Source organism: Hypanus sabinus, chromosome 26 (assembly GCF_030144855.1).
Source record: "Hypanus sabinus isolate sHypSab1 chromosome 26, sHypSab1.hap1, whole genome shotgun sequence".
NCBI classification, from domain to species: Eukaryota; Metazoa; Chordata; class Chondrichthyes; order Myliobatiformes; family Dasyatidae; genus Hypanus; species Hypanus sabinus.
This window is the reverse complement of record NC_082731.1, coordinates 45,790,741-45,817,495: the sequence shown is the minus strand read 5'-3', so window position 1 is coordinate 45,817,495 and position 26,755 is coordinate 45,790,741. Positions and strand designations below refer to the sequence as shown.

The 26,755-nt window shown below is 41.1% G+C and overlaps 1 protein-coding gene across 1 annotated transcript in view; it reads right to left on the bottom strand.

Annotated features, from left to right (window-relative positions):
* Nucleotides 1–261: 261 nt before the first annotated feature.
* timm50 (translocase of inner mitochondrial membrane 50 homolog (S. cerevisiae)) overlaps nt 262–26,755 on the bottom strand; it is a 148,518-nt gene continuing 122,024 nt past the window's right edge. Inside the window, exons 8-10 of the mRNA XM_059951013.1 lie at nt 15,102–15,258; nt 2,813–2,919; nt 262–1,247 (exon numbers count right to left, since the gene is read on the bottom strand). Of these exons, the coding sequence (XP_059806996.1) occupies nt 1,146–1,247; nt 2,813–2,919; nt 15,102–15,258 (366 nt within the window). The 3' untranslated portion in view covers nt 262–1,145. The remainder of the gene's footprint in view (nt 1,248–2,812; nt 2,920–15,101; nt 15,259–26,755) is intronic.

Genomic DNA, 26,755 nt, shown 5'->3' with positions numbered 1-26,755 from the left:
TTAGCCAGAGAGTGGTGAATCTGTGGAGGCCAAGTCACTTAAGGCAGTGGTTGGTAGGTTCTTGATTAGTCAGGGCATGAAGTGATATGGGGAGAAGGCAGGAGATTGAGGCTGAGAGGGAAAATGGATCAGTGTGATGAAATTGCCAAGCAACTTGATGAGCTGAATGGTCTAACTTTGCTCCTATATCTTATGGTCTACACATTTCTAATCCATCCAAATGTCCTTTTAAAAGTTGTGACATTGGTTATTTATTACTAAAGTCTAAAAGAAAACACAGAAAATTCCTCAAACAAATTTCACTTACTCTGTGAAGCACACGCTAAGTAAGCATTGTTCATTATGCAGAAACATAGGCAGTGTTGGCCATAAAATGGTTCAACACAACAAGATCAGGTCCAAAGTCACACTGCTGCTATGTGTACAGGGCAGGTTCCACACATGTCAGCCTTACTTTAACTATAATCACATTTATGTGGAATTTAAATTCCCCATTTTTGCTTTTGTGATTTTATTAAACATTTCATTGAACACACTCTGTTTCATAAGCGCATCATTTACAGAATGCTCGAGACACAGACCTGTATTGATTGTACAAAAAAAAGCAAAAAGAAAACTAAATTTTGGTGGATGCCCTTTTGTAGGCAGTCTATTAACCAATGTGCAGATTTAATACTTGGTGGACTGTAGTAACAATGATAGGACACCTCAATTTACCTCTTCCCAATCCCAGAGTTCTTTTACCACGATTTATCTGCTGACTTGTAAAAAAACTGAAACTTGAATAAAAAATACTATTCCTTCACTTAACTACAATGCAAAATAAAGTAATAATAGAAGATTAAACCTGAATTCTCCATTGCATTCAAATGATGTTGATACATCCAACATGGTAGCCAATATCAAGGCATATAATGGGTAATAATTATCAGTTTTCCATCTCTGCACCATTTTCATAACTAATCCTGCCAACTACCGGCACTGGATAGTATGAAATTAACTGGACCTCATCTGGTGTTAGCTTCCATTATATGTACAACCCAGGGTGAAAACGCTATTGCTCACTCCAGCTTGAAGCGATGTGCCACGCTTCTCTACGTAACTCCTTAATACAGCAAGAGAGTGGGCCTGGAATTAGGCTTGTGTTACTGTGGTTTGGACCGTTGCCATAGTTTGCTTGTCAAGGATCCAAGGGAGAGGGTAGATGACTTCTGCTGTGATAGATCGGTTATTCGCTGTTTTTCTTCCTGGGTTTAGAAAAACAGAAAGTGAGTAGTTAGTGCTGTCAATAGAGTCTTACTGACATGACTAACTCTTCCAGTGTAATCACTGCTTAGCATACAAAATGGGTCAGACCAAACCGAATACAGTAACAGAGTCAGAATCAAATAACCTCCATTTCATAAAAGTGTAGTTAGTTGAGTTTTGGACAGAGAAGCGTATTACTCAACTCTTTTGAAAAACTCTGCCTGCATTGCACGAGCAAAGACAGTATTGCCAACAATGTACCATTCTCCCAGTACGGCAGATGCAGTTAGTTCTCAACCTGAAGAGCTGCATTAAAGTGGAATTAACTAACAAAAAAACTGATAATCAATTGCACAAAAATTTTGTAATCAAATACATTGTTATAGACAATGGTTTCATACAAATATATTTCTGAAGCAATTGTTACAAAATGATGCTAGGAAAGATATTTTACACTTATGACAATTGACAAAACTGATAATTCACTGTCTAAAAGAGAGAATATTTTGGACATCTAAATATGCAACTATTTCTAAGTGTTTTGTGTAAAATTACTTGGCTCAAAATGAACACTAAAATGTCACAGACTAATGACTACCCTCATGGGAAGATGTCGCAGGTTCAAGATTTATTTTACCCTCCAATGGAAGGGTTGGAAAGTATGCAGCAAAATATATTTGCTAATTCCCCCTGAAACAAAATAAACATTTCCTGCTTGGACTTGGTCTATGCACTGAATGAGACACCTTTCCAAGGCCAACAGAGTCACACAGCATGGAATACACACACACACACACACACACACACACACACACACACACACACACACACACTAGGGTGCCTTAAGATTTTTGCACAGCACTGTGGTACTTTTATGTATTGCACTGTACTGTTGCCACAAAAAAAAAACAAATTCTATGACATATGTGAGTGATGATAAACCTGATTCTGATATGGGCCTCTATTAGGGACTGAGAGTAGGAATGGGGCAGGGCGATGGGAATCATGGTTGGGAAAAGGGGAAGGGAGAAAGGGAAGGAACAGTAAGAACCAGAGAGATTAATTATCAATAAACCAATTGTTTGGAATCAAATGATCTTGCCTGGTGTTTCATGGCTGGGTGTCTGCTCTTGCAAGACACTCTGGTCCCTGGCACTGATTCACTGCCACCTGCTGTACACCCCTACTAGGGCACTCCACCCTTGCTATTCCGAACATCCTTTGCTCCCACCAGATTTATAAACTCGATCTCTGCTCCACAATGTAAAATACTGTACTATGCAAAAGTCTTCAGCACCCTAGCTATATATGTGCCTAAGATTTTTGCACAGTTCTGTACGTCAGTAATAATAAATTTGATTCTGACCTAGTTGGGTTTTTTTGGGCCAAGCTGTGCCATAACCATTCTGTGGTTCTACTTGGAATTATGCAAGCATTGATAACAGAGGGTAATTGTCAGATTACCATGCACAAATAATATCAGAAACATTAAAACCTTTGCTCATTTTTATTGCAAAAACAATGTGGTAATTTGAGGTACCGACACAAACAGTTAGATTCTCACCTGGGCTAATAGCTCCTGCCTTTTTTTAAATGCTTCAATTGGATCATCTTCAAGAGCATAGTTCTCCAGTACAGATCTAATATCTTCAACTCCACTTGTTGCAATTGCTGCAATGCAAAATAAACGATGAGTACACTGAAATCAATTTACTATTAGAACCTTTCAGCAACACTTATCCAAAACTGATCCTGAGGTCCTTCAACGACGTGGGTAGGATGAGTGAGGGGGTCCTGCTTAGTGAGTTCAGGGAGTTAGGTGTGAAGCTGAAGGGCAGGACCTCCAGGGTAACAATCTCAGGATTGCTACCTGTGCCACGTGCAAGTGAGGCAAGGAACAGAAGGATTATACAGATTAATACGTGGCTGAGAGGATGGTGCAGGAGGGAGGGCTTCAGGTTTTTAGATAATTGGGCTTTGTTCCAGGGAAGGTGGGATCTGATCCGATGGGACGACTTACACCTGAACTGGAGCGGTACTAACATTCTTGCAGGAAAGTTTGCTAGTGCTTCCCGGGGGGGGGTTAAAATAAATTTGCAGGGGGCAGGGATCCAGAACGTGAGAGAAGATAGCGAGATGAAGAATAAAGGACAGGTGGGGACTACACGGTTCCGGAATATTAAGTGTGTAGTAGAGAAAGGTGAGGCAGAACAAGTGATAAGGAGGACACTTGTACAGAGGGAAGGTCTGACGGAACATGGAGTTAAATGTGCAGAAAGAATAAATAAATTTAGGAAGGACAACAAAATTCAAGGGGCATATAGCCCGATGGGAGTTCGGGGAGCTGGGTTAAGCACAATAGGCAGCGATTTAAACAGAGAGAAGAGAAATAGGCTAAAAATTCTATATCTGAATGTACGAAGTGTCAGAAATAAGGCGGATGAGCTTGAAGCTCAGGTGCGAATGGGTAACTATGATGTTGTTGAGATAACGGAGACATTGCTGCAGGGAGATCAGACCTGGGAAATGAATGTACAAGGGTATACGTGCTATCGTAGGGACAGAAATGTGGGCAGAGGGGGTGGGGTGGCCCTGTTGGTGAGGAATGAGATTCAGTCCTTTACAAGGGGGGGACATAGGATCAGGAGAAGTAGAGTCTGTGTGGATAGAATTGAGGAACAGTAAGGGCAAAAAGACCCTAATGGGTGTTGTCTACAGGCCCCCAAACAGTAGCATGGCTATTGGGTGAAAGTTGAATAGGGAGTTAACATTGGCATGTGGCAAAGGTAATGTCGCAGTAGTTATGGGGGATTTCAACATGCAGGTGAACTGGGAGAATCAGGTTGGTGCTGGACCCCAGGATAGGGAGTTTGTAGAGTGCCTACGGGATGCATTCTTGGAACAGCTTGTATGAGAGCCGACCAAGGACAAGGCTATTCTGGATTTAGTCTTGAGTAATGAACAGGATTTGATAAGCGATCTTGAAGTAAAGGAGCCATTAGGAGGTAGTGACCATAATATGATAAGTTTTTATCTGCAATTTGAGAAGGATAAGGGCAGATCGGAGGTGTCAGTGTTGCAGTTGAACAAAGGAGACTATGGAGCCATGAGGGAAGAGCTGGCCAAAGTTGACTGGACAGATAGCCTAGCAGAAAAGACAGTGGAACAGCAATGGCAGGTATTCTAGGGAATAATGCACAAGGAGCAAAATCAGTTCATCCCCTGGAGAAGGAAGGATTCAAAGGGGGGAAAGGGGCCACAGTGGTTGACAAAGGAAGTCAGAGATTGCATAGCATTAAAAAAAAAGAAGTATGACAGTGCTAAGGTGAGTGGGAGGACAGATGATTGGGAAATTTTTAAGGAACAACAGAACTTAACTAAAAAGGCAATACGGGGAGAAAAAATGAGGTACGAACGCAAGCTAGCCAGGAATATAAAGGAGGATAGCAAAAGCTTTTTTAGGTATGTGAAGAGAAAGAAGATAGTTAAGAACAATGTTGGGCCCTTGAAGAATGAATTGGGTGAAATTGTCATGGGAAACAGAGAAACGGCAGAAGAATTTAATAAGTACTTTATATCTGTCTTCACTAGGGAAGACACAAGCAATCTCCCAGATGTATGGATGGGCCAAGGACACAGGGTAACAGAGGAAATGAAACAGATTGACATTAGGAAGGAAACGGTGATGAGTAGACTGATGGGACTGAAGGCTAACAAATCCCCAGGTCCAGATGGTCTGCATCCTAGGGTACTAAAGGAGGTGGCTCTGGAAATTGTGGATGCATTGGTAATCATTTTCCAATGTTCCTTAGATTCAGGATCAATTCCTGAGGATTGGAGAATGACTAATGTTATCCCACTTTTTAAGAAAGGAGGGAGGGAGAAAACAGAGAACTATCGTCCTGTCAACCTAACATCAGTAGTGGGGAAGGTGCTACAGTCCATTATTAAAGATGAAATAGTGGCATATCTAGATAGCAGTGAGAGGATTGGGCCGAGCCAGCATGTATTTACCAAGGGCAAATCATGCTTGACTACTCTATTGGAGTTTTTCGAGGATGTAACCAGGAAGTTAGACAAAGGAGATCCAGTGGATGTAGTGTACCTCAATTTTCAGAAGGCATTTGATAAGGTCCCACATAGGAGATTGGTGGGTAAAATCAGAGCTCATGGCATTGGGGGGAAAATATTGACATGGATAGAAAACTGGTTGGCAGATAGAAGGCAAGGGGTAGCAGTGAATGGGTGTTTCTCGGAATGGCAGGTGGTGACTAGTGGGGTGCCACAGGGCTCGGTATTGGGACCACGGCTGTTTACGATTTACATCAACGATTTAGATGAAGGCATTGAGAATAACATCAGCAAGTTTGCTGATGATACTAAGCTGGGTGGCAGTGTGACATGTGATGAGGATGTTAGGAGAATTCAGGGTGACTTGGATAGGCTGGGTGAGAGGGCAGATACTTGGCAGATGACGTTTAATGTGAATACATGTGAGGTTGTCCACTTTGGGAGTAAGAACAGGAAGGCAGATTATAATCTGAACGGTGTAGAGTTAGGTAAGGGAGAAATACAAAGAGATCTAGGAGTCCTTGTTCATCAGTCACTGAAGGTGAATGAGCTAGTGCAGCAGGCAGTGAAGAAGGCTAATGGAATGTTGGCCTTTAGTACAAAGGGAATTGAGTACAAGAGCAAGGAAATCCTTTTGCATTTGTACAGGGCCCTGGTGAGACCACACCTGGAGTATTGTGTACAGTTTTGGTCTCCAGGGTTGAGGAAGGACATCCTGGCTGTAGAGGAAGTGCAGTGTAGATTCACAAGGTTAATTCCTGGGATGTCTGGACTGTCTTACGCAGAGAGGTTAGAGAGACTGGACTTCTACACGCTGGAATTAAGGAGATTGAGAGGGGATCTGATTGCAACTTCTAAGATTATTAAGGGATTGGACAAGATGCAGGAAATATGTTCCAGATGCTGGGAGAGTCCAGTACCAGAGGGCATGGTTTAAGAATAAGGGTTAGGTCATTTAGGACAGTTAAGGGAAAACTTCTTCTCCCACGGAGTTGTGGGGGTGTGGAATGCACTGCCTCAGAAGGCAGTGGAGGCCAATTCTCTGGATGCTTTCAAGAAGGAGCTAGATAGGTATCTTATGGATAGGGGAATCAAGGGATATGGGGATAAGGCAGGAACCGGGTATTGATAGTAGATGATCAGCCATGATCTCAGAATGGCAGTGCAGGCTCAAAGGGTTGAATGGTCTACTTCTGTACCTATTGTCTATAATAAATCTTTAGAAAAATACGCTAGATCCAGACTTCAGGTCACATAGATTATGGCAGTGGTGGTTTAACTGGTATAGATTTAACTAAAGTAACACACACACAAAATGCTGGAGGAACTCAGCAGATGAAGCAGCAACAATGGAGAGAAATAAACAGTCAATGTTTTGGGCTGAGAACCTTCATCGAGTTCAGAAAGGAAGAGGGAAGGAGCTAGAATAAGTGGTGGGTGGAGGGGAAGGAATACAAGCTAGAAGGTGATAGGTGAAGCCAGGAGAGGGTGATGCGTTTAGATTTACCCAAGATGCAGATTGTAACTGGGAAATTATAAACAGCTCAGAATGCCTGTTCCCAATGAAAATATTAAAGGGCACCAAAGTAACATGCATTAGTCAAAGTAAGGGAGCAGATGCCTCTGGTGGAACAGCTTGTTAGCAATGTACAAGAGGAAGAAAAATAAAAGAACAAATTAACTAGCACCTATATTTGTTTTAGATATGTCCTGAGGTGCTTTATTGCTATAGTCATTGCTGTTGTATAGGTAAACAAACCCACACATTTTCACACAGCAAAATTCAAAGAAAGCAAGAGTCAATATACTGCATAGAGGAGGGGCTCCCAACCTGGGGTTCATGGCCTTTCAATTAATGGTACAGCTCCATAGCATTAAAGAAGTTGGAAACCCCTGGCATAGAGGTGGCACTGCTAGAAAAAGCAATTAAACACTTTCTAGAGCTTCATATTGATCACATCAATTGTGTTTCCCTCATTGGACTTCTTTGAGATTTTGCTAAAAGGTGTTCATCAAGTTCTCAAATGCTTTCAGTCTATGACAAGGATCTCAATCAAGCTGCACAACCTCTTGTCACATTTATCACAGAATTATAGACAAGATGAGGAAGTCAATTACAGCCACATCAATCCCAATCCTTTTAGAACCATTAAAACAGTCATTTGGAGTTTATCTAAATGTTAACCCTATGCACAGTGAGACGAATGATTTACATCACTTCTGCAACTGCCTTATTTTCATATGAAATAATTTTCCTACAACCTTTAAGAACCAACAAGATTAGAAACAACCAATCAGCTGCAACAATTTATAATTTTGGCTGATATTTATATTTCTTTTCAGACTGTTTTCATGGAGAAAGTAACTTGTGTAATGAGTTACAACTCCAGCCATTGGAAAATCGCCACCTGAATGCCCACTGACTTCAGTTATCAGTACTCCTTAATGCCACGGACATAGATAATGAGAAACAGGAGCAGTACGTCACTCAATTCCTGAAGCCTGCTCCACTCTTCATATCATGATGACTAATCTGCCCTCATCTCCTCTTCTGTGTCAGTTCCCATCACCCTCAATTCTCTGATCTTTCATTAATTTATCTACTTCCTCTTTAAATACCCCCAATAATCCAGTCTCTGTCCTAGTTTTATGTAACCACCCCATGTCTTGTAAACGTGTCCCTTCAGTTGAGATTCTCCCGCAAGTTGAACCATCTTACTGCCTATCTTGTCACAACTCCCTCCCCCCCACAAGGATCTTATATATACATCAAACTTCTGAACGCTAAATTACTCAGTTTTGCTGTGAGGAGCAGTTACTCCCAATACATTTCTGGAACTGAGTTGTTTGGTCACTATTGGGTCCTGCGGAGAATCCCAGATTGACTCTTAATGGAGAGGAAAGTTGATGAACAGTACTGTCATATGTAACCTCATCACTCTGTTGGGGACAGAGAGAGTAGATTGATTAGGAGGTAATTAGTTAAATTGGATTTAGCCTGCTTTCTGTGAACTAGTTAAGTGAATTTTAAGAGTACATAAATGTCGTGCCAGGTGATAATTTGTCAATGTACATGGTTTCAAAGTACCTCTTATATACCCTATTGTGGAAGCTAATATTTGGAATTGCACATGAATCTCTTTTTACATGGGTTTCTTTTTTAGGAATACCATTGTTACAGATTTTACTGTGCCATAATTTAGGTGCTCCAAGGTAGTGCATGACAAGTGTGCTGCTACCACAGCTTGGGGCATCAGAGTTCAGAGTTCAATTCTGACATCATCAGTAAGGAGTCCGTACATCCTCCCTGTGGGTGCGTGAGTGTCCTACGGGTGCTCCCATTCCCCCACACTTCCAAAGATGTACAGTTAATAGGTTAACTGCTCATTGTAAATTGTCCTGTGATCAGGCTAGGATTAAATCGGGATATTGGTGGGCAGCATTGCTTGAAGGGCCAGCAGGGCCTATTTCACGCTATGTCTCAATAAATAAATTGGTCCTATTTTTCATGCTGGGTCTGAGCCATTGACTATTATAAATTAAAGATTTTTGTTTACAATCTTTATCTTTAAATTGGAAACCAGATACCAATTTAATCCAATTGAAAGCAATTACACTAAATACAACTGAGACCAGTGCATCTACCATCAATAATAAAAATGTCCTGCATGAAACTTTAAAGAAAAGCATCATCTATCCATTGTAAATTAAAGTAAATGTAGCAAGCACTTGTTTAAATTACCCCCAACATAGACCTTTGCTGGGTAATGCCCTTACTGGTGCTGAAGTTTTACAGTGCTTTAGGCAAGTAGGTGCCTCAAGGCTGTTATGACCAGGGTAGGTGGTGGGGATAAGCTCCCACTAACTATTAAATGCTCCCAATAGCATGCACCTCAATTAGCCTCTGACAACCGAGTTTAGCTCCTGGCCTTCACATGTGGCATAGCTGCTAAGCCCAGTGGAACCACATCTACTGACAGGAGAAAGGGCGAAGGCGAGTTACTGGTGCCTTAAAACTAGTCACTTCAAGCAGATGGGGCTCATCAGATGTGGTTAATAGCTCACCCAGGAGAAGGAAAAAACTGATTTCAAACTTCTGCAGCCTTGGAGCTGTATCCACCCTTGGAGAAGGATTTGGGAGTAAACCTCGAAGAAAAATCCACAGCTGGAGTCCCTAAGACAGTCCCACATTGAGTTCAACACTGACTGGCAACTCCTACCATGCTGCTGGTGCCCAACTCTCTGTTGTTTCTTTGGGTTCATCAGCTGTGTGGAGAGGGGAAGTTTGCTACATGGGCAACAGTTCGCTCTTCACATCGTACTGCCCAGGCTTGTGTATCACATAGACAACTCGATCCCAACCAATGGAAGGCCTCAGGCAAGTAACCTTTCATCATCATAGAAACATTGAAACGTAGAAAACCTACAGAGTACAGGCCCTTCGGCCCACAATGCTGTGCCGAATATGTACTTACTTTAGAAATTACCCATGGGCCTTCATTTTTCTAAGCTCCATGTATTTATCCAAGAGTCTCTCAAAGGACCCTATTGTGTCCGCCTCCATCACTATTGCCAGTAGCCCATTCCATGCACTCACCACTCTCTGTGTTAAAAAACTTACCCTGATATCTGTTCTGTACCTACTTCCAAGTACTTAAAACTGTGCCCTCTCGTGTTAGCCATTTCAGCCTTGGGGAAAAAGCCTCTGACTATCCATATGATCAGTGGGCTTGGACATTAAACTACAGCAGAAAATTTCAGGATGGATAGTATGAGATTGTAAGCCAACCCTGCTGTCCCTTAACAAATATATTGTTGAGTAATTGGAATTATTTTCCCATAGCCTCACTTCATGGGATTCAAGACAACTGCATTTTGCCTCGAATGGCAAACAAACAATATCTTGAGCAGTATTTTAGTTTAACTAATAGCCTTCAGCTCTAAATGAAAAAGTTACAAATTGAACTCATCCTCTGCAGCTTGGGTTGGAGAATCCTGGATTGTCTGTTCACCCAACTGCAAAAACCACGACACTACTTAAAGAATAAATATTTCAATTATCCAGCTCAGCTCTCGATCAGAATGAGATCAACAGGTCATTACTCATATTACTGTTTTGGGGATAGTAATCTGCACAAATTTGTCATAGCTGGAGAGTCATATGGGGACTGGGGGAGAGGGAGGGGGAGAAGGGGTTGGAGGAAAGAGAGGGAGGGGCAGAGGGAGGGGGAGAAGGGGTTGGAGGAAAGAGAGAGAGGAAGGGACAGAGGGAAAGGAGGGGAGAGGGAAGTGGATATCTTTCAACTGAAGTGTGCACTGTCTGCTGTCTCTATGTTTCCAATCTCCAGCAACGCTTCAGTTAACATTGGTGAGGAACCGGGCCATTCACACATCTTCCAGGCCGTGCTTTTGGGATGTAGGAGGAGAGCAGGACAGCCAGGCCAAACACACAGTGACAGAGGGGGAACTGTGAACTCCACACACACAGCACTGGAGGTCACTGAGGTTGTGAGGCAGCAACCCCTCTAGTTGTACCACTCTGCTGCCCATTAATGCCGTACACTAATTGTCTCTGTCTACTTCACAGAACAGATTAGATCATTAAAAACACAAGAGATTCTGCAGCTGCTGGAAATCCAGAGCAACACAAAGTGCTGGAGGAACTCAGCAGCATCCATGGAGAGGAATAAACAGTCGCCGTTTCAGGCCAAGATCTTTCTTCAGGTGTTAACCTTCTATTATTAAAATAATTCTTTAGCTGTGAAGTAATTAGGGAGATCCTCAGGATGTGAAAAAATTCACATAATTGCTACCTATCTAACTATAATCTGTCAATCTATTTACTTACTTAGAGATGTAGTGAGGAATAGGCCCTTCTGGCTCTTCGAACAGCACCATCCAGCAACCGATTTAACTATAACCTAATCACAGGACAATTTACAATGACCAATTAACCTACCAAATGGTACATCTTTGGACTTTTGGGAGGAAACTGGAACACCGTGCATTCCACTGCGAGAATGTACAGAGGATGCCAGGATCAACTCCGAACTCCAACACCTCGAGTAAAGCACACAAAATGCCGGAGGAACTCAGCAGATCAGGCAGCATCTACACAAATGAATAAACAGTCTATGTTTTGGGGTCGAGACCCTTCACCAGGTTTGGAAAGTAAGGGGAAAGATGCCAGAATTAAAAGGTGGTGGAGGCAGTGGAAGGAGCACCAGCTAGAAAGCGGTAAGGTGAGAGATCATAGAGTCATAGAAAAATACAGTGCAGAAACAGGCCCTTCAGCCCATCTAGTCCTTGCCTAAACATTCAATCTGCCTACTCCCATCGACCTGTACCTGGACCATAGCCCTCCATACCCCTACCATCCATTTACTTATCCAAGCCAGGTGTTGGGGAGAGAGGGCAGAGAAGAAAGGATTTGAGAAATGAGAGTGTATAATGGGAGAAAGGGAAGAAGGTGGGGCAGCAGAGGGAGGTATAACAGCTTGGTGCTAACCGATACGCTACCGTGGTGCCTTTCACCTTTATTTTAAGTTTTACTTTTGCATACAAAACTTTCAGGGCATCAGGGAGCTAGGACATAAGTTTAATATTAATTTTCTCCAAATTTACTGTGATTGGAAATTAATGTTGCAAATTTTGTTGAGTTACTCAAGAAAAAGAACGAGAAGTGTGTTCACTCTCTGATGATTGCATAAAGATCATGGATTGTTAACACACTGATGTGGTCTGTCCTCATATCAAATTCAAAGTGAAACGTTAGATTACTGTTGCAGTAATTAATTAAACCAAGTAGAAAGTTATATCTGCACTGGGTGTATTTTTTTAGAAGAGTGATTCAGTAGAAAGTTGTACAATCAAATTCGATGAAGCCACGTGTCACAAGAACGTTCCAGCTCTTGCAAAATTCAGATTCAGTTTATTGTCATTTAGAAACCACAAATGCAATGCAGTTAAAAATATGAGACAACGTTCCTCCAGAATATCCACGTAACGTCTGGCAATCCCCAATCCAGAGTCCAAAGAGGCTGCTGCGTATTAATATCACGCTACCATCTTAGCGCGTTCCCCAGAAAGGAGCTCCAATCGCACCAGAGAAAACAAGACCAAAAACTAAAGCTCCAAGACCTGCACAAAGCCACATTGTTACAACATATAGTTACAACAGTGCAAACAATAGCATAATTGATAAAAAAAAAACCATGGGCAAGGTAAAAAATAGTCCAAAGATGTTAAAAGACTATAAGAACAAAAGAAACCACCACACAGTTTCACAAGTCCTCAGGGTCCTGATAGACTCGTCATCCCACGCAGGCGGCAGAAGAGAATACCCCCGCTATGGACTTCAACAGCGCCGCCGGACTTAGCCTCGCAGATGCAGCACACAACGAAAGCTCCAAGGAACTCAAGGAACAAATATCAACAGATCATCATCATGTGCTGTGTCGTATCAAAAGTACGATTATGGTCTTGACCACGATTATTCTTGGCAAATTTTTCTACAAAAGTGGTTTGTCATTGCCTTCTTCTGGGCAGTGTCTTTACAAGACGGGTGACCCCAGCCATTATCAATACTCTTCAGAGATTGTCTGCCTGGCGTCAGTGGTCACAAAACCAGGACTTGTGATCTGCATCGGCTGCTCATACGACCATCCACCACCTGCTCCCGTGGCTTCAAGTGACCCTGATTGGGGGGCTAAGGAGGTGCTACATCTTGCCCAAAGGTGACCTGCGGGCTAGTGGACAGAAGAAGCACCTTACACCTCCTTTGGTATAGACGTATCTCCAACCTGCTACGCAAGTCAATAGATAGGGAAGTGATCAAATCAGGCAGGCTCTTTACTTAATTCAACCTGGTCACTGTGGCCTGGAGCTTTTCACATTCCAAACTGACCAAACTACTGTGGTCCTGGTATACAGTTATAGAGACATTTAAACATAAGAAACAGACCTTCGTCCCACTACATCAGCAATGATCACAAAACACTCATCTGGATTAATCTCATTTTTTTCTTCTCTCTCAGTTCCATACCCTCCACCCCATCCTACAACATTCCAATTCTCCTGGCACTCACTTACACTGGGAACAATTTGCAAATGCCCTTAACCTAATAACCCTCACATCTTTGTTCTGTGGGAGGGAAACATGGCTCCCAATGAAACCCATAGTGATGGAGAATTAGCAGACTCCATAGGGATAGCACCCATAGTCAAGATTCAATCTGGGTGGCCAGAACACAGAACAGAGAAGAGTACAGCACAAGAACAGGCCATCTGGCCCACAATGTTGTGCTAAACCAGATAAAAAACAAATTGAAAACACCTAAACACTAATCTCTCCTACCTACTTCATGTCCATATCCCTCCATCTTCCTTACATCCATGTGCCTATCCCAAAATCTCTTAAAAGCTTCTAATGTATTTGCATCTACCACCATACCAGGCAGCACATTCCAGGCATCTACCACTTACCCCTCACATCCCCCTTGAACCTACCCCCTCTCACCTTCAATACATGCCCTCTGGTATTAGACATCTCAACCCTGGGAAATGTACACTGTATTTCCACTCTTGAAAACCTCGATGAGATCTTCTTTCAGCTTCTGCGCTCCACAGAAAGCAACCCAAGCTTACCCCGTCTCTTGTGATAGCACAAATGAATTTGATAGAGAAGGAGAGAAGCCAGAGTTACCCCATAGTGCCATAGTTCAGCCAGCTTCTCTCCCAGTGCCAACACAGCAAGCACACACAATTCAGAAGGTCTCTGTGTGTGCCAAACACCTTACCACTTGTCAGGAAAGTATACAGCTTTATCATTTTGTTCTACCACTATGTTTCTTTCACTTACTTTTCCAAAACAAGAAGTGCATGTTGTGAATGCAAGCTCAAAATTGTGTTTATTTGACTGGTTGGGGCTACAAGTGACAGGAAAACACCCAGTCCCACCAGCAATGGGTATCTCCTGTATCAGCAAGATTTGCCCATGGCCATCATCAGCAAACAGTACCTATTTAGTTCAAACACATTTAGTGCACGGTCACTAAGGTAACTTCAACACAGGATTTCATCCATTGGCAATTTTTCCAAATAGTTTGATAAAGGCACAGATTGTCTGTAGCTAAGGCTTCCTGACATTATATTTAACACCATAATGTAGACTCTCAAAATTTAATTTTAAACATGCCCAGGATCCCTTTCAAACCTTGTGTCATAGTTCTCTTTAGCCTCTGTGACCTCAGTTCATTCAAAGTCACAACAAATATTTAACTTGTTCATAACTAAAGGAGCCATTCGGCACTGTGTTCCCCCATGGATCTTGGTCCATGGAAGATGCCAGATGGCATCAGTGCAGCTGCGAGCAGCGACATGATCTATAGTGAGTGGCATCACAATGGCAGTGCATGGTGAATGAGTTAATCTACATCAACAGTGAAAAGAGGAGGAAAAAAATACATTAATAAAACACAAAGGACAAATAACCAGATTGTCATAATTGACCCAAAGGTCTTGGGCACATATGCCTCTTGCAGCTTTCCTATGATTAACTGTTAAGGCACCAGTTGCAGTACTTATCATGGTGATGTTAAGCTCATGTTAGCTCGGCTAGAGAAAGGGACGCCAGCCAGGGTTTTGAGAGGGGTTAAATTTAGAGGAAGAAAATAAGTAAACCCACACAATTTGAATTAATGTCAGAAAGCCTTTGAGGGAATCTCACTCAAGGATGCAGAGAACAAAACACATCATGAGACAGCAGGCAGATGGGAACTTACTTTTCAGGAATGCTGCAAGTTCATATAGGGTTCGGTCGTCAGAATTTCCATCCCATTTCTTTAGTGCAATGCCATTGTATGGCTGGAGACGGAATGCTTCCTTTTTACAATCGACAATAATGACTTTGGAAGGATCCCTGTTTAGGCAAGACACATCCTATATGAATGGAAAGAGAGAATATTCAACATAATTTTATTTTACACTGATAACTTAAGTGATTCTGCTGACTTATCAAGGCAGTACCGTAGCAATATTTGATTTGATCTGTTTAGACAGTATTGGTGTCAGCAAATGAATACAAGATTATGCTTGATCACCAGGCTTCCCAACCAGATTGATATGCCAGAAATATATCCTTATCTTATTGTGTGCTGCATCAGATCCAGAGTAACAATTCATTTTGTTCTCTTTTACACTTGTATACATGAAATGACAACACACAATGTTGAATCTACGGTACAGAAGGTAAAATATTCTAATGTAACCACAGCACCATTTGAGTTCGTCAGGTGTACAATGAAGAAAGCTCTTTCTGGATGCTATGCTAAACGATTTCACCAATTCATTTATTTATATGTGCGAATCGACGTGAATCAGGATTTATACTCCTGAAATACTTATTATCCAGTATCCTGTCACAGCCTGTATGCTACAGTCATACGTGGATGGTAAGAACAATGCTGGATTGTAAATAATCAGCCAATGTACACTGGGTCCACAGCAGAATGATGGGCCACACTGGGGAGGAAACTGAGGGCATTCACTGTCTCTAGCTGCCAGGCTTGCAAATTGTAGGCACAGGAGGAGTGAAAAATTAGTCATGAGAGACCAGAGAAAATTGATTAAAATTTAAAAGAAAATCCCAAACAGTCAGCATGAATTGCATAATAATAAAATAAAATAATATTAATATTGAAGAGACTCCTGTCACCATCTGTGGATAAAGATTTGCCACATTGTTTAATCTAATTATTGTAAACCCTTCTGCTCTCGAGAAGCATAAATCAGTCATTATTTAACCAGAGACAAATACTAATAAAGCTGTAACGCCTCAACCCCTTCAGAACAGCATAACCTTCTAATTAATTACAATTAAATCTACACTGACTCCACATACATTCCATTTAATATCGAAGGAACAGTTTGACATTGTTCAGGGAAATCTGTCAAAGGTTAACGCTTCCATTTTACAAATATCTGATATTAAATCTGATATCATTAAATTCAGTGAGGAGAAAACATCAGCATAATTAAAAGAGAAGTTCTTTAATAATGTTTGTGCAGCACAAGAAGAAACAAGATTATAGTTGTTATATTATGAACATGTAAGAGTATTCTCCAGCTTATTTGCTGACATTTAGCCTCAAATTTGAGAAATGTGCAGATCTGAACTTTATTTATCATGGGTTAGATATCTGGCATGTGTTGAATTAAAAAGGAAGCATGGTTAACTGAATGATGTACCATTTTAGCCAAATTACCTGTTCCATTCTCCCCTTTATGAACTTTGCAAAAAATTTCTGCCTCACAATGCAGCTGTGGTAAAATATATGTTATAAATACCACTATGATCTGACACCCTCACCTGCTTTACTTTAGATAACTTTGAAACATTTGCTGGGTGGGCACCGTGGTTGGAAATGCTGGGCCAAAGGGCCTGCATCGTGCTGCGTTACTTGCACTACTCTGCGATCAGACTGTTTCTGTAGCAGTGAGGCAATAGCAGCAGCCACTCTGCTGCAGTGAATGGCCTCTATTGGTCAGAGTCGACCATGATTGTTGAACTCAGTACGCAAGCCAGTGCATTATAATATAGAAAGCAAGCTATATATAGAAAGCAGAAGGCTCCCCCTCTGGTAACATCAGAGACTGATACAGTTTGGTGTCAGCGGTGCCGCTGAGTTGCCAGTCAGTGTTGAACTCAATGTAGGACTGCCTTAGGGACTCCAGCTCCGGATTTTTCCTCAGAATAGAGCTGCAAGGCAGCAGAGGTTTGAGATCAGAGTTTTCCTTCTCAGAGATGAGCTATCAACCACAGCTGATGAACCGCATCTGCCTGAAACAACTGATATCCAGCCTTTGCTACTTCTCCTGTCAGTAGAAATGGTTCCATAGGATGCACTATCCAAATCACACGTGAAAGTCAGGAGCTAGACTTAGCTGTCAGAGGCTATTTGAGACGCATGCCATTGGGAGCGTTTAACTAGGATCATTTGAAGCTTATTCCTACTACCTCCTCCCCTCCTCTAGATATGACAGTCTTACGGAACCAGTGTGCTGCACTGCCAAAGGGGATTCCCACTTCTGATAGTTAGCAGTAAAAGAGAGAAGAAGGGCAATGAAAATCCCACTACTGCAATTGTTCTACATCTGAAATAAAAACAGAAAAAGCTGCAAACAATCAAAAAGGCAGAGGGGGAAACCGTTAGCACTTCAGATCAGAAAACCTCCTTTCTTCTTGCTTCACAAATGCTGACTGACTTGCTGACTATTTCTAGCATTTGCTGTTTCTTCAGAAGAACAATTCAGGCTGGAAATCCATCCATAGACTATACCCCAAATATACCTGGTGGCGGTCCCAAATTCTGGCACCACGAAAATGACCAGAACTGAACTACAGAAAGTGAAAAACAAATTGTTATTGCATGTGCACGTTTAGTACAAGTGACCAAACTGCAAAATCTACTTTCAATTTCAAAGCTGTCACACATGAATAATGTTTACTTAAAAAAGGCTGCTGGTACCTGGCAGAAAACAAAGGTTATCAGTTTATTATTGCCAGAGCAGATAAAAGCAGAGGTAGGATGGAACGAGGAAGCACTCAAAATAAATAATATTCTGCTTCATGTATCTTAACATTAAATCTCTCAGAAAATTAACAATTAAAGAGCTCCTATATGATCTTTGTGCCGAGATGGCTGCCCTTAGATTTATACAAATTCCATCTGGGTTGATGGGATACTATTGTGAATCAGGGTCACCTTAAAAGTGTTCTGGAGTTACATTACGCAACATGCATACTTATCAGTGTGACAAACACCAGTGGTGAGCAACATTTGGCCTGTCCAGGGTCCAAGAGAGAAAAAGAGAGTGAAAGAGAAAAGTGACCAATGTTTTACTCTTGATTGCTGAGATCCATCCCAGCAGCAAGAACTTGCGTGTGATCTTCAAGGGAAGGCTGAGTTAATCATGCCATGATGAAATGGCAGAGCAGGCTCGATGGGCCAAATGGCCTAAGTTTACGTCTAAGTCTTATGGTCCTAGATATCCTGCTAATACTCACTGTGTAGCATCTTACGGTATGCCAAAAGAGTTGGAAGAGATGACGGCACACAAGTCATTAAGAAGTTGTGTGGAGATTTAAGGTTGAAGGAAGAGCATGGCATGGCATTGCATTGAGCGATGTAGACACAGGAGACAGACAGGGTGCATGACGAGTCTTTAAAAGTCCTGTAGACTAGCTAGATTGCTTTCATCTGCAGCTAACCCAGAGCAAGATGCGGAACTGCTACGTCTTTGTGGTTCCAGGACAACATCCTATACACCATGAATCTCAGTGCTAATATTTTTGTGATTGTATGTGCTATTGTAACTATGGGCGCTGTGCGTTGGGTGTGACTGTATTTACTGTGTTTTGCACCTTGGCCCCAGAGGAAGGCTGTTTCATTTAGCTGTATAAGTGTATTTGACTGAATGACAATTGAACCTGAACGTGGACATAAGTAACTAGGCCAGGGTGTCTGTTGGTAGGTTCTAAGTTTGTCAAGCTCCTGCAGGATTCTGAATTGTGTCATGGCACAGTATGTGACTCTGAACCTACAGCAAAATGGATCACACTCAATTGTCCTCTGAAATGGCCAAGCAAACTACGCTGTTGTCACCACTACTTTGTCAAGTGCACTTGAATATTATCTCCCAAGTTGCCCTTGACAGCACTGAAGTTGAAAACTCATAGGATAGCATGGTGATGCAGAAGTTTCTGATATTGCCTTACACTTCTTGGGACCCAAATTCAATCCTGCCCTTTAGTGATGTCTGTGAACAGTCGAAGTTTTTCTCATTTCTCATTTGTTTCTACTGGGTCGTCTCGTTTCCTCCCACATCCGTAACATGTGGGTGACTGCAAAATTTCCCTTTTGATACAAAGGACAGAAGGAAGGCCAGGTTGTAAGAACATGAGTGTGGGAATGGTAGGGTTACTCTGCTGGGAACTTACAGAAACAGAATGGGTTGAATGGTCTCCATTGTAGTTGTAAATAATAAATTAATTAAAAATTATTCCATTGTATGTAAAGTCTTGAATACTGTTTTCATTTCCCTTTTCTCTAAAATTCATTGATTCTTTTTGATGTATGAATCTTACAATGCTACTTTACTTATTTACTAATTTATTTAGAAATCCACCCTGGAATAGACTCTTCCATCACTTCAAGCTGCGCTGTCCAGGAACCTAAACAACCCTTGATTTAAGCCGAACCTAATCAGTGGACAATTTACAATAACCAATTAACCAACTAACTGGTACATCTTTGGACTGTGGGAGAAAATCAGGGCACCCAGAAGAAACCCACATGCTCCCGAGGAAGGATGCAAAGACTCCTTACAGAGGACGCCAGGTTAAACATCGAACTCTGATGGCCTGAGCTTTAACAGCATTGTGCTTGCACTACACTACAGTTTTTAGTGTCTGCATACATATAAACCTTTCTGGGAAATTCTGGCATATTATTCAGCTTCATTGATCATCAGAGCCAGTTACGTAATACAAGTGGATTTCAGTTATTTGGGCATTGGCTAAAACAAAGCAGCTGCTTTTGGAGCAACTCTTGAAGAACAAAAACAAATAAAACAAATAGTCGAGATTCCTTTCATTTATTTGGGACAATATGCCACTTAATTAAGGCAAGAGACTGTTGCTGAACAAGTTCAAATTTCCTTTAGTTGCATGCAATTGTAGACTGTTGACGACACTACATCATGCTTAGAGTGAACAGTTTCTAAATAGCTTCAGTTGCGTGGGTTTGCGTTTAAAAAGCAGTAAGACAATTCAGAAATGTTTTGCTCATTAAGGTTTCAAGCATTGAGGCTTGGAAATGGCAGAAACAGCTTGGAGTAAAAATGAAACAATTTCACTACTTCAACAAATTAGAAACGACGAAAAATTTAAAGGTATCTACAATCCTCTTGAATGTTACCATGCAACAAAAAGATCTGAAGGATGCAGTTGTTGACAGCATTGTACGAAGGCAGTCCATCTACACTAAGTGTTTGCACTAATTTTGTTAATTTATAATCAATCAAAAGAAATGGTAGCATATGCTGGATGAATTTCTCTGTCAATAACTCTTAGGAACCAATACACAGTTTTATGGATGGTAGGATGGAGATGTATCTATACAAAGAATGTGGAAGGCACTCCTTCCCCCTACTAGCCTGCAGGTCACACCTGAGCCCTGCTTACCACACTCTCCCTGATCAGGGTCATGTGAAGCCATGCGAGCAGGTAGTCACATGAGCCACTGGTGTATGTCACAAGCCCTGGTTAAGCGACCACTGACGCCAGGCAGACAGTCTCTGAAGAGTATTGATATTGGCTGGAAGTCAGCCATCTTGTAAAGACATAGCTCGAAAGAAGGCAATGACAAACGACTTCTGCCAAGAACAATCGCAGTCATGGAAAGGCCATGATTGCCCACATCATATGACACGAGACATAACAAATGAACGGATGGAGCTGATGAATCTAATTAGTGCAACAAAAAGCAATAGTATGTAGATTCCCAAATGGCAGTAGGTTCTTGATTGTCAAGATACAACACCAAGTAGGCTTGACAGAAGAGGGTGAGCTTCACAATATTAAAATGCTGGATACTTTACAGCTGACAGCTAAAGATGTACTCATCAGCTCCTTTTGCATTTAGAATAATAGAGTGAGGCACAATTTCAAAGTGCATGGGTGTTAATCTAAAGTAGTCGTAGAACTATTTGCAAATATTATCCCCAATCAAAGTCTTGTTTTACTACTGAACAAGTTATAGGTAAATAGGGATTAGATGCTTATAAAAAGAGCCTGTCACTTTACATTACACATTATAAAACATCTGATTAAATTATCCTATCATGATATATAACTTGAAACTGCACTAGAGATCTTTTATCTAGCTAGATACGCTCGGATATCTTATAATGTAGTTAGTGAAACATAACATTTTGAAATTGTGACATGCAGGTCCAAGTGTCGTTTACAACTATGTAGGATATGAAAAATTAATCTCCAAATGTTTTTAAAAAAAGCATCGTTGCTGACTCCCAATCAAAAAATAAACTGCTGTGCACACATCCCTGGAAGCCTGATATTTCCTGACTAACATTGTACAGTCAGTGTACATACTCTGTTAGATTGAGTTTCAGCAGCATGGTTTCTCGTCTGATGCAGGTTGACTTCTGGCAGTGCCAGATAAAAAGCTGACAGATTGCCCAGGGCAGATGCGGCACAGTGAAGGCAGCAGAGTAGCATTTTGTCAGGCGGCAGATGGGCAATGGGATGTTTAAGAAGGGATCGTCACCATGCGCTGGATCTAATAAGGGCTTCAGACTATAGCTGTTGAGTACTGTGATTCATAAGTATCAACATATTTGTTCAAGTTATCTGTAGCCTGTAGATAATGGGAGAAGAGTACTGCATAAACTACATGTACTTGAAGAGTTACTTTCAACTAACTTGTTTACATATACACCAAGGATCATAAACCCTGCCTTATGACTAATAGATGCCATAAACACTTGATTCACACCTCTTACTACCCTTTACTTAGAAATACAGTATAGAATAGGCCCATATGGTCCTTCAAGCCACACTACCCAGCAACCCCCGACAACTCCGATTTAACCCTAGCCTTATCATGGGGCATTTTAAATGACTAATTAACCTGCCCAGTACATCTTTGGACTGTGGGAGGAAACCAGAACGCCAAGATAAAATTCAGACATTCCACATGGAGGATGCAGACTCCTTACAGAGGGCGCCCGACTGAACTCCAAACTCCGACCCCCGAACTGTAATAGCGTTGTGCCAACCGCAACACTACAACCACATGTATATGCTTCTCTAATGAACACCGAACTCTAAATTCTTTACATACAATCATAGTCAGGAATTAAAATTAAACCCAATTTGAACTGTTCCCTCATTTGGAGACCACAAAAACATCTCTTAACAGAGATCTCTGAATAATAGACATAGCTGGAACGGTCTTGAGTCCAGGGAATGACTGGACTGCCTTTCTAGTATAGAGGAACTAATCTATATCATTTCAGACCTACATACGTAGCTCAGGCCTTTAATGAACAGTAAAATTAAAATCAGATTCAGGTTTAATTTCCTTTATATGTCATGAAATTTGTTGTATTGCAGCAGCAGTACATTGCAAAACATAATAAAAACTGTAAATTACAATAAGAAATATATATGTATGCAGTGCTGTGCAAAAGTCTTAGGCACATATACAGTGCCCATAAAAGGTACTCACCACCCTTGAAAGTTTTCATATTTTATTGTTTTACAACGTTGAATCACAGTGGATTTAATCTGGCTTTTTTTGGGACACTTTTTTCTGTGTGTTGCACCAGACAGTCAGCCATTCTTGTCTGGCGCGTGGTGTCAGGATTGGTCTCCTTTCAGATTAACCAGGTCACGATATGAACATTCCTGACTCGACCCTTTTTTTTTAATGAGGCTGAGTGGGCTAGCTCGATGCTCAACCCGGCACGGATGGAAAACGTGCTCGGGGGTGGCCCGGTTTAGATTCAAACTCGGGAGCCTTTGCTCCAGAGTATGGCGCTGATGTCACTGTGCTACCAACTGGCCAACAGAAAAAGACTCTTTCATGTCAAAGTGAAAACAAAGCAATCTAGTTACAAATGTAAAACACAAAATAATTGCTTGCATAAGTATTCACCCCCTTTTAATATGACACACCAAATCATCACTGGTTCAGCCAACTGGTTTTAGAAGTCACAAAATTAGTTAAATAGAGATCACTTGTGTGTCATCAAGGTGTTTCAATTGATTGTAGCAAAAATACACCTGTACTTGGAAGGCCCATCTGCTGGTGAGTCAGTATCCTGGGAAAAACTACACCATGACAAAAAAACACTCTGAGGAACTCCGCAAATAGATTATTGAAAAGTACAAGTCAGAAAATTGATACAAGAAACTTCCCAAGTCACAAAATACCCCTTGGAGTACAGTTAAGTCAGTCATCAAGAAATGGAGAATGGCATAGCTGTAAATCTGCCTTGAGCAGGCTGTCCTCAAAAACTGAGTGACCATGCGAGAAGGGGACTAGTGAGGGAGGCCACCAAGAGACCTATGCAAACTCTGGAGGAGTTACCAGCTTCAGTGGCTGAGATGGGAGAGACTGTGCATACAACAACTATTGCCCGGGTGCTTCACCAGTCGCAGCTTTATGAGAGCGAGGCAAAGAAAAAGCCACTGGTTGAAAAAAAACTCACATGAAATCTCAGCTAGAGTTTGCCAGAAGGCAACGTGGGAGACTCTGAAGTCAGTTGGAAGAAGGTTCTATAGTCTGATGAAACCAAAATTGAGCTTTTTAGCCATCACACTAAATGCTATGTTTAGCGTAAGCCAAACACTGCACATCAGCAAAAACACACCATCCCTACCTTAAAACATGGTGGCTGCATCATGCTGTGGGGATGTTTCACTGCAGCAGGCCCTGGAAGATGTGTGAAGGTAGAGGGTAAAATGAATGCAGAAAAATACAGGGAAATCCTGGAGGAAAACCTGATGCAGTTGGCAAGAGAACTGCAACTTTGGAGAAGATTTGTTTTCCAGCAAGTTAATGACCCCAAGCATTAAGCCAAAGCTTCACAGGAATGACTTAAAAACATTTCTGGAGTGTCCAAGTCAGAGTCCAGGCCTCAATTCAATTCAGCTAGACTTGAAAAGGGCTGTTTACTTACGCTCCCCATGCAATCTGACAGAGCTTGAGCAGCTTTATAAAGAAGAAAGGAGAAAATTGTAGTGTTCATATGTGCAAAGCTGGTAGAGACCTACCCACACAGACAAGGTTATAACTGCTGCCAAAGATGCACGTACTAAATTCTGACTTGAAGGGAGTGAATATTTATGCAATCAATAATTTTATGTTTTATATTTGTAATTAATTTAGATTACTTTGTAGAGATCTGTTTTCACTTGGACATAAAAGAGATTCTTTTTACTGTTATCAGTGTCAAAAAAGCCAAATTAAATCCAATGTAATTCAATGTTGTAAAACAATAGAACATGAAAACCTCCAAGGGGGAGGGGGTGAATACTTTTTATAGGCACTGTATATAGCTAGCATGTTTCAGACTTTTGCAGAGTACTGCAAGCTGGTTTTTTTTTATATCATTTCCTGTGTGGTTAATTTTGATATGATATGAAGTGCACTATGGAAAGACATCCTTTTATTTGCCATATCTGTGAGTTTGTTAATATTGGGAAACTTAGTAGATACCCTCCTGATGAAGGGTTTCGGCCCGAAATGTCGTCACTACCTCCTCCCATAGATGCTGTCAGGCCTGCTGAGTTCTGCCAGCATTTTGTGTTTTTATTTATTTCCAGCATCTGCAGATTCACTCGTGTTGTTAGTAGATACAGTGCTGTGCCAAAGTCTTAAGCTATATATTTTATATATATATATATGTGTGTGTGTGTGTGTGTGTGTGTGTATATGTGTGTGTATGTATTTATTTATTTATCTATCTATCTATCTATCTATCTATCTATCTATCTATTTATTTATTTATTTCTGATAAAATTAAATAACTAGAGGGGAAATGGAGAATAAAGAGAGGGGGAAAATAGTAGCGAAGTGTACGTTCTGCATTCAGAAATCTGATGGTGAAGGGGAAGAAATGTTCCTGAAACATTGAGTGTGTGGCTTCAGGCTCCTGTATCTTTTTCCTGATTGTAGCAATGAAAAGACTCATAATGCTGATTAGCACACAGAACTGGAGAAATAAATCTGTGACTGGTCTTGGACACAAATATAAATATTTTTCTTGTCAAAGTAAATGCTTCAATTTCATCTATAACATATTGACTTCTTACAAAGACCAGAAAAAGATTTAACTATGAAATTGAAGCAGACTTTATAAAATATACAAATGTTATAAAATATAGACATTATATTATGTAAAATAGCTCTTTAAGGAGCTTGTACGTTCTTCCCATGACCACATGTGTTTCCGCCTGGTGCTCTGATTTCATCCCAGAGTCCAAATACTGCTAGATTAATTGGTCATTGTAAATTGTTCTGTGCTTGGGCTAAGGTTAAATCATGGGTTGCTGAGTGGCATGGCTCAAAGGGCCAATTCTGCGCTGAATCTCAATAAATAAAAGATGAACAAAGAAATATAAAATATATTCATAATTGGAATATTTTCCACCACGTGAAAAAATAAAAGTACCCTAAGCAAGAAAATTACTGCATTGTAAATTGGAAAGATAGTACAGAAGCAGTTAAACCAGGGGAACCAGAATTCTGCACCAGTGATCCAGAGTCATGAGTTCAAATCCCACTATGGTAGACAGGGAACTTAAATAATCTTATGAGACATTAATTAATAAAAAGGCTGCCTCTGTAATTAGTTCATTAATGTCCTTCAGAGAAGGAAATCTCGCGGCTTTATCCAGTCTGACCCTGATGTGACTCTGCGTCTGCAGATGGTTGACTCATAACTAACTGCCTCCTTGGTTCAGGGCCAATCTTTAAAAAAAAAAAAATCCATTTATTTATTTATTTATTTATTCATTCGTTCATTCATTTATTTTTTGATTTGGGGCAGAATTATACCCAGAGCAGCAATTGCTGCCCAGCAACCCTAACCTAGTCAGAGGATAATTCACAATGCCCAATTAACCTCAACTGATATATCTTTGTAGTGTGAGAGGAGACCGGAGCACCAGGAGAAAACCCATGCATTCTACAAGGAGGACACACAGATTCCTTACAGATGGTGTTGGAACTGATCTTTGATCTGTGATGCCCAAAACTGTAAAGGTGTTGTGCTAACTGCTATGCTACACCATAAAGAGTATATGTCAGCATTCCCAGCAACATCCATATCCCCAGAAATTAATTTTTAAAAACATTAGCTCGCTTGTTACAAATGGTTTTAAACATAATATTACAAATTCCCTGTAATTAATTATACTTTTGTATAAGTATAGTTTCAAAAAGAATTGCAAATGAAATGAGCAGATACTGGTGAGAAAAATGTCTGGGGCGTGCACAGCATTTCATGGTGTGGTGAGGACACCCGGATACCATCTTGATCACCTGAGAACCTCAGAGTCTCACAGAACCTTGGGCTGGGTGAGGCACTGAGTGGTGGGATGGGAGGGGTGGTGGCAGCAGAATTGGTCTGTTATAGGTAATCCCTTTAGGGCAGGGGTTTCAAACCTTTTTTATGCCATGGACCAATACCATAAAGCAAGGGTTCCGTTGACCCCAGGCTGGGATCCCCTGACTAAGGGGAAATGTCCTCTCAGTCAGTATCCATTCTATTAACCTTATCTGAATCAGAATCGTATACGTTTTAGTAACATAACCACAAATAACCTTGAAAAAATGTTTGGAGG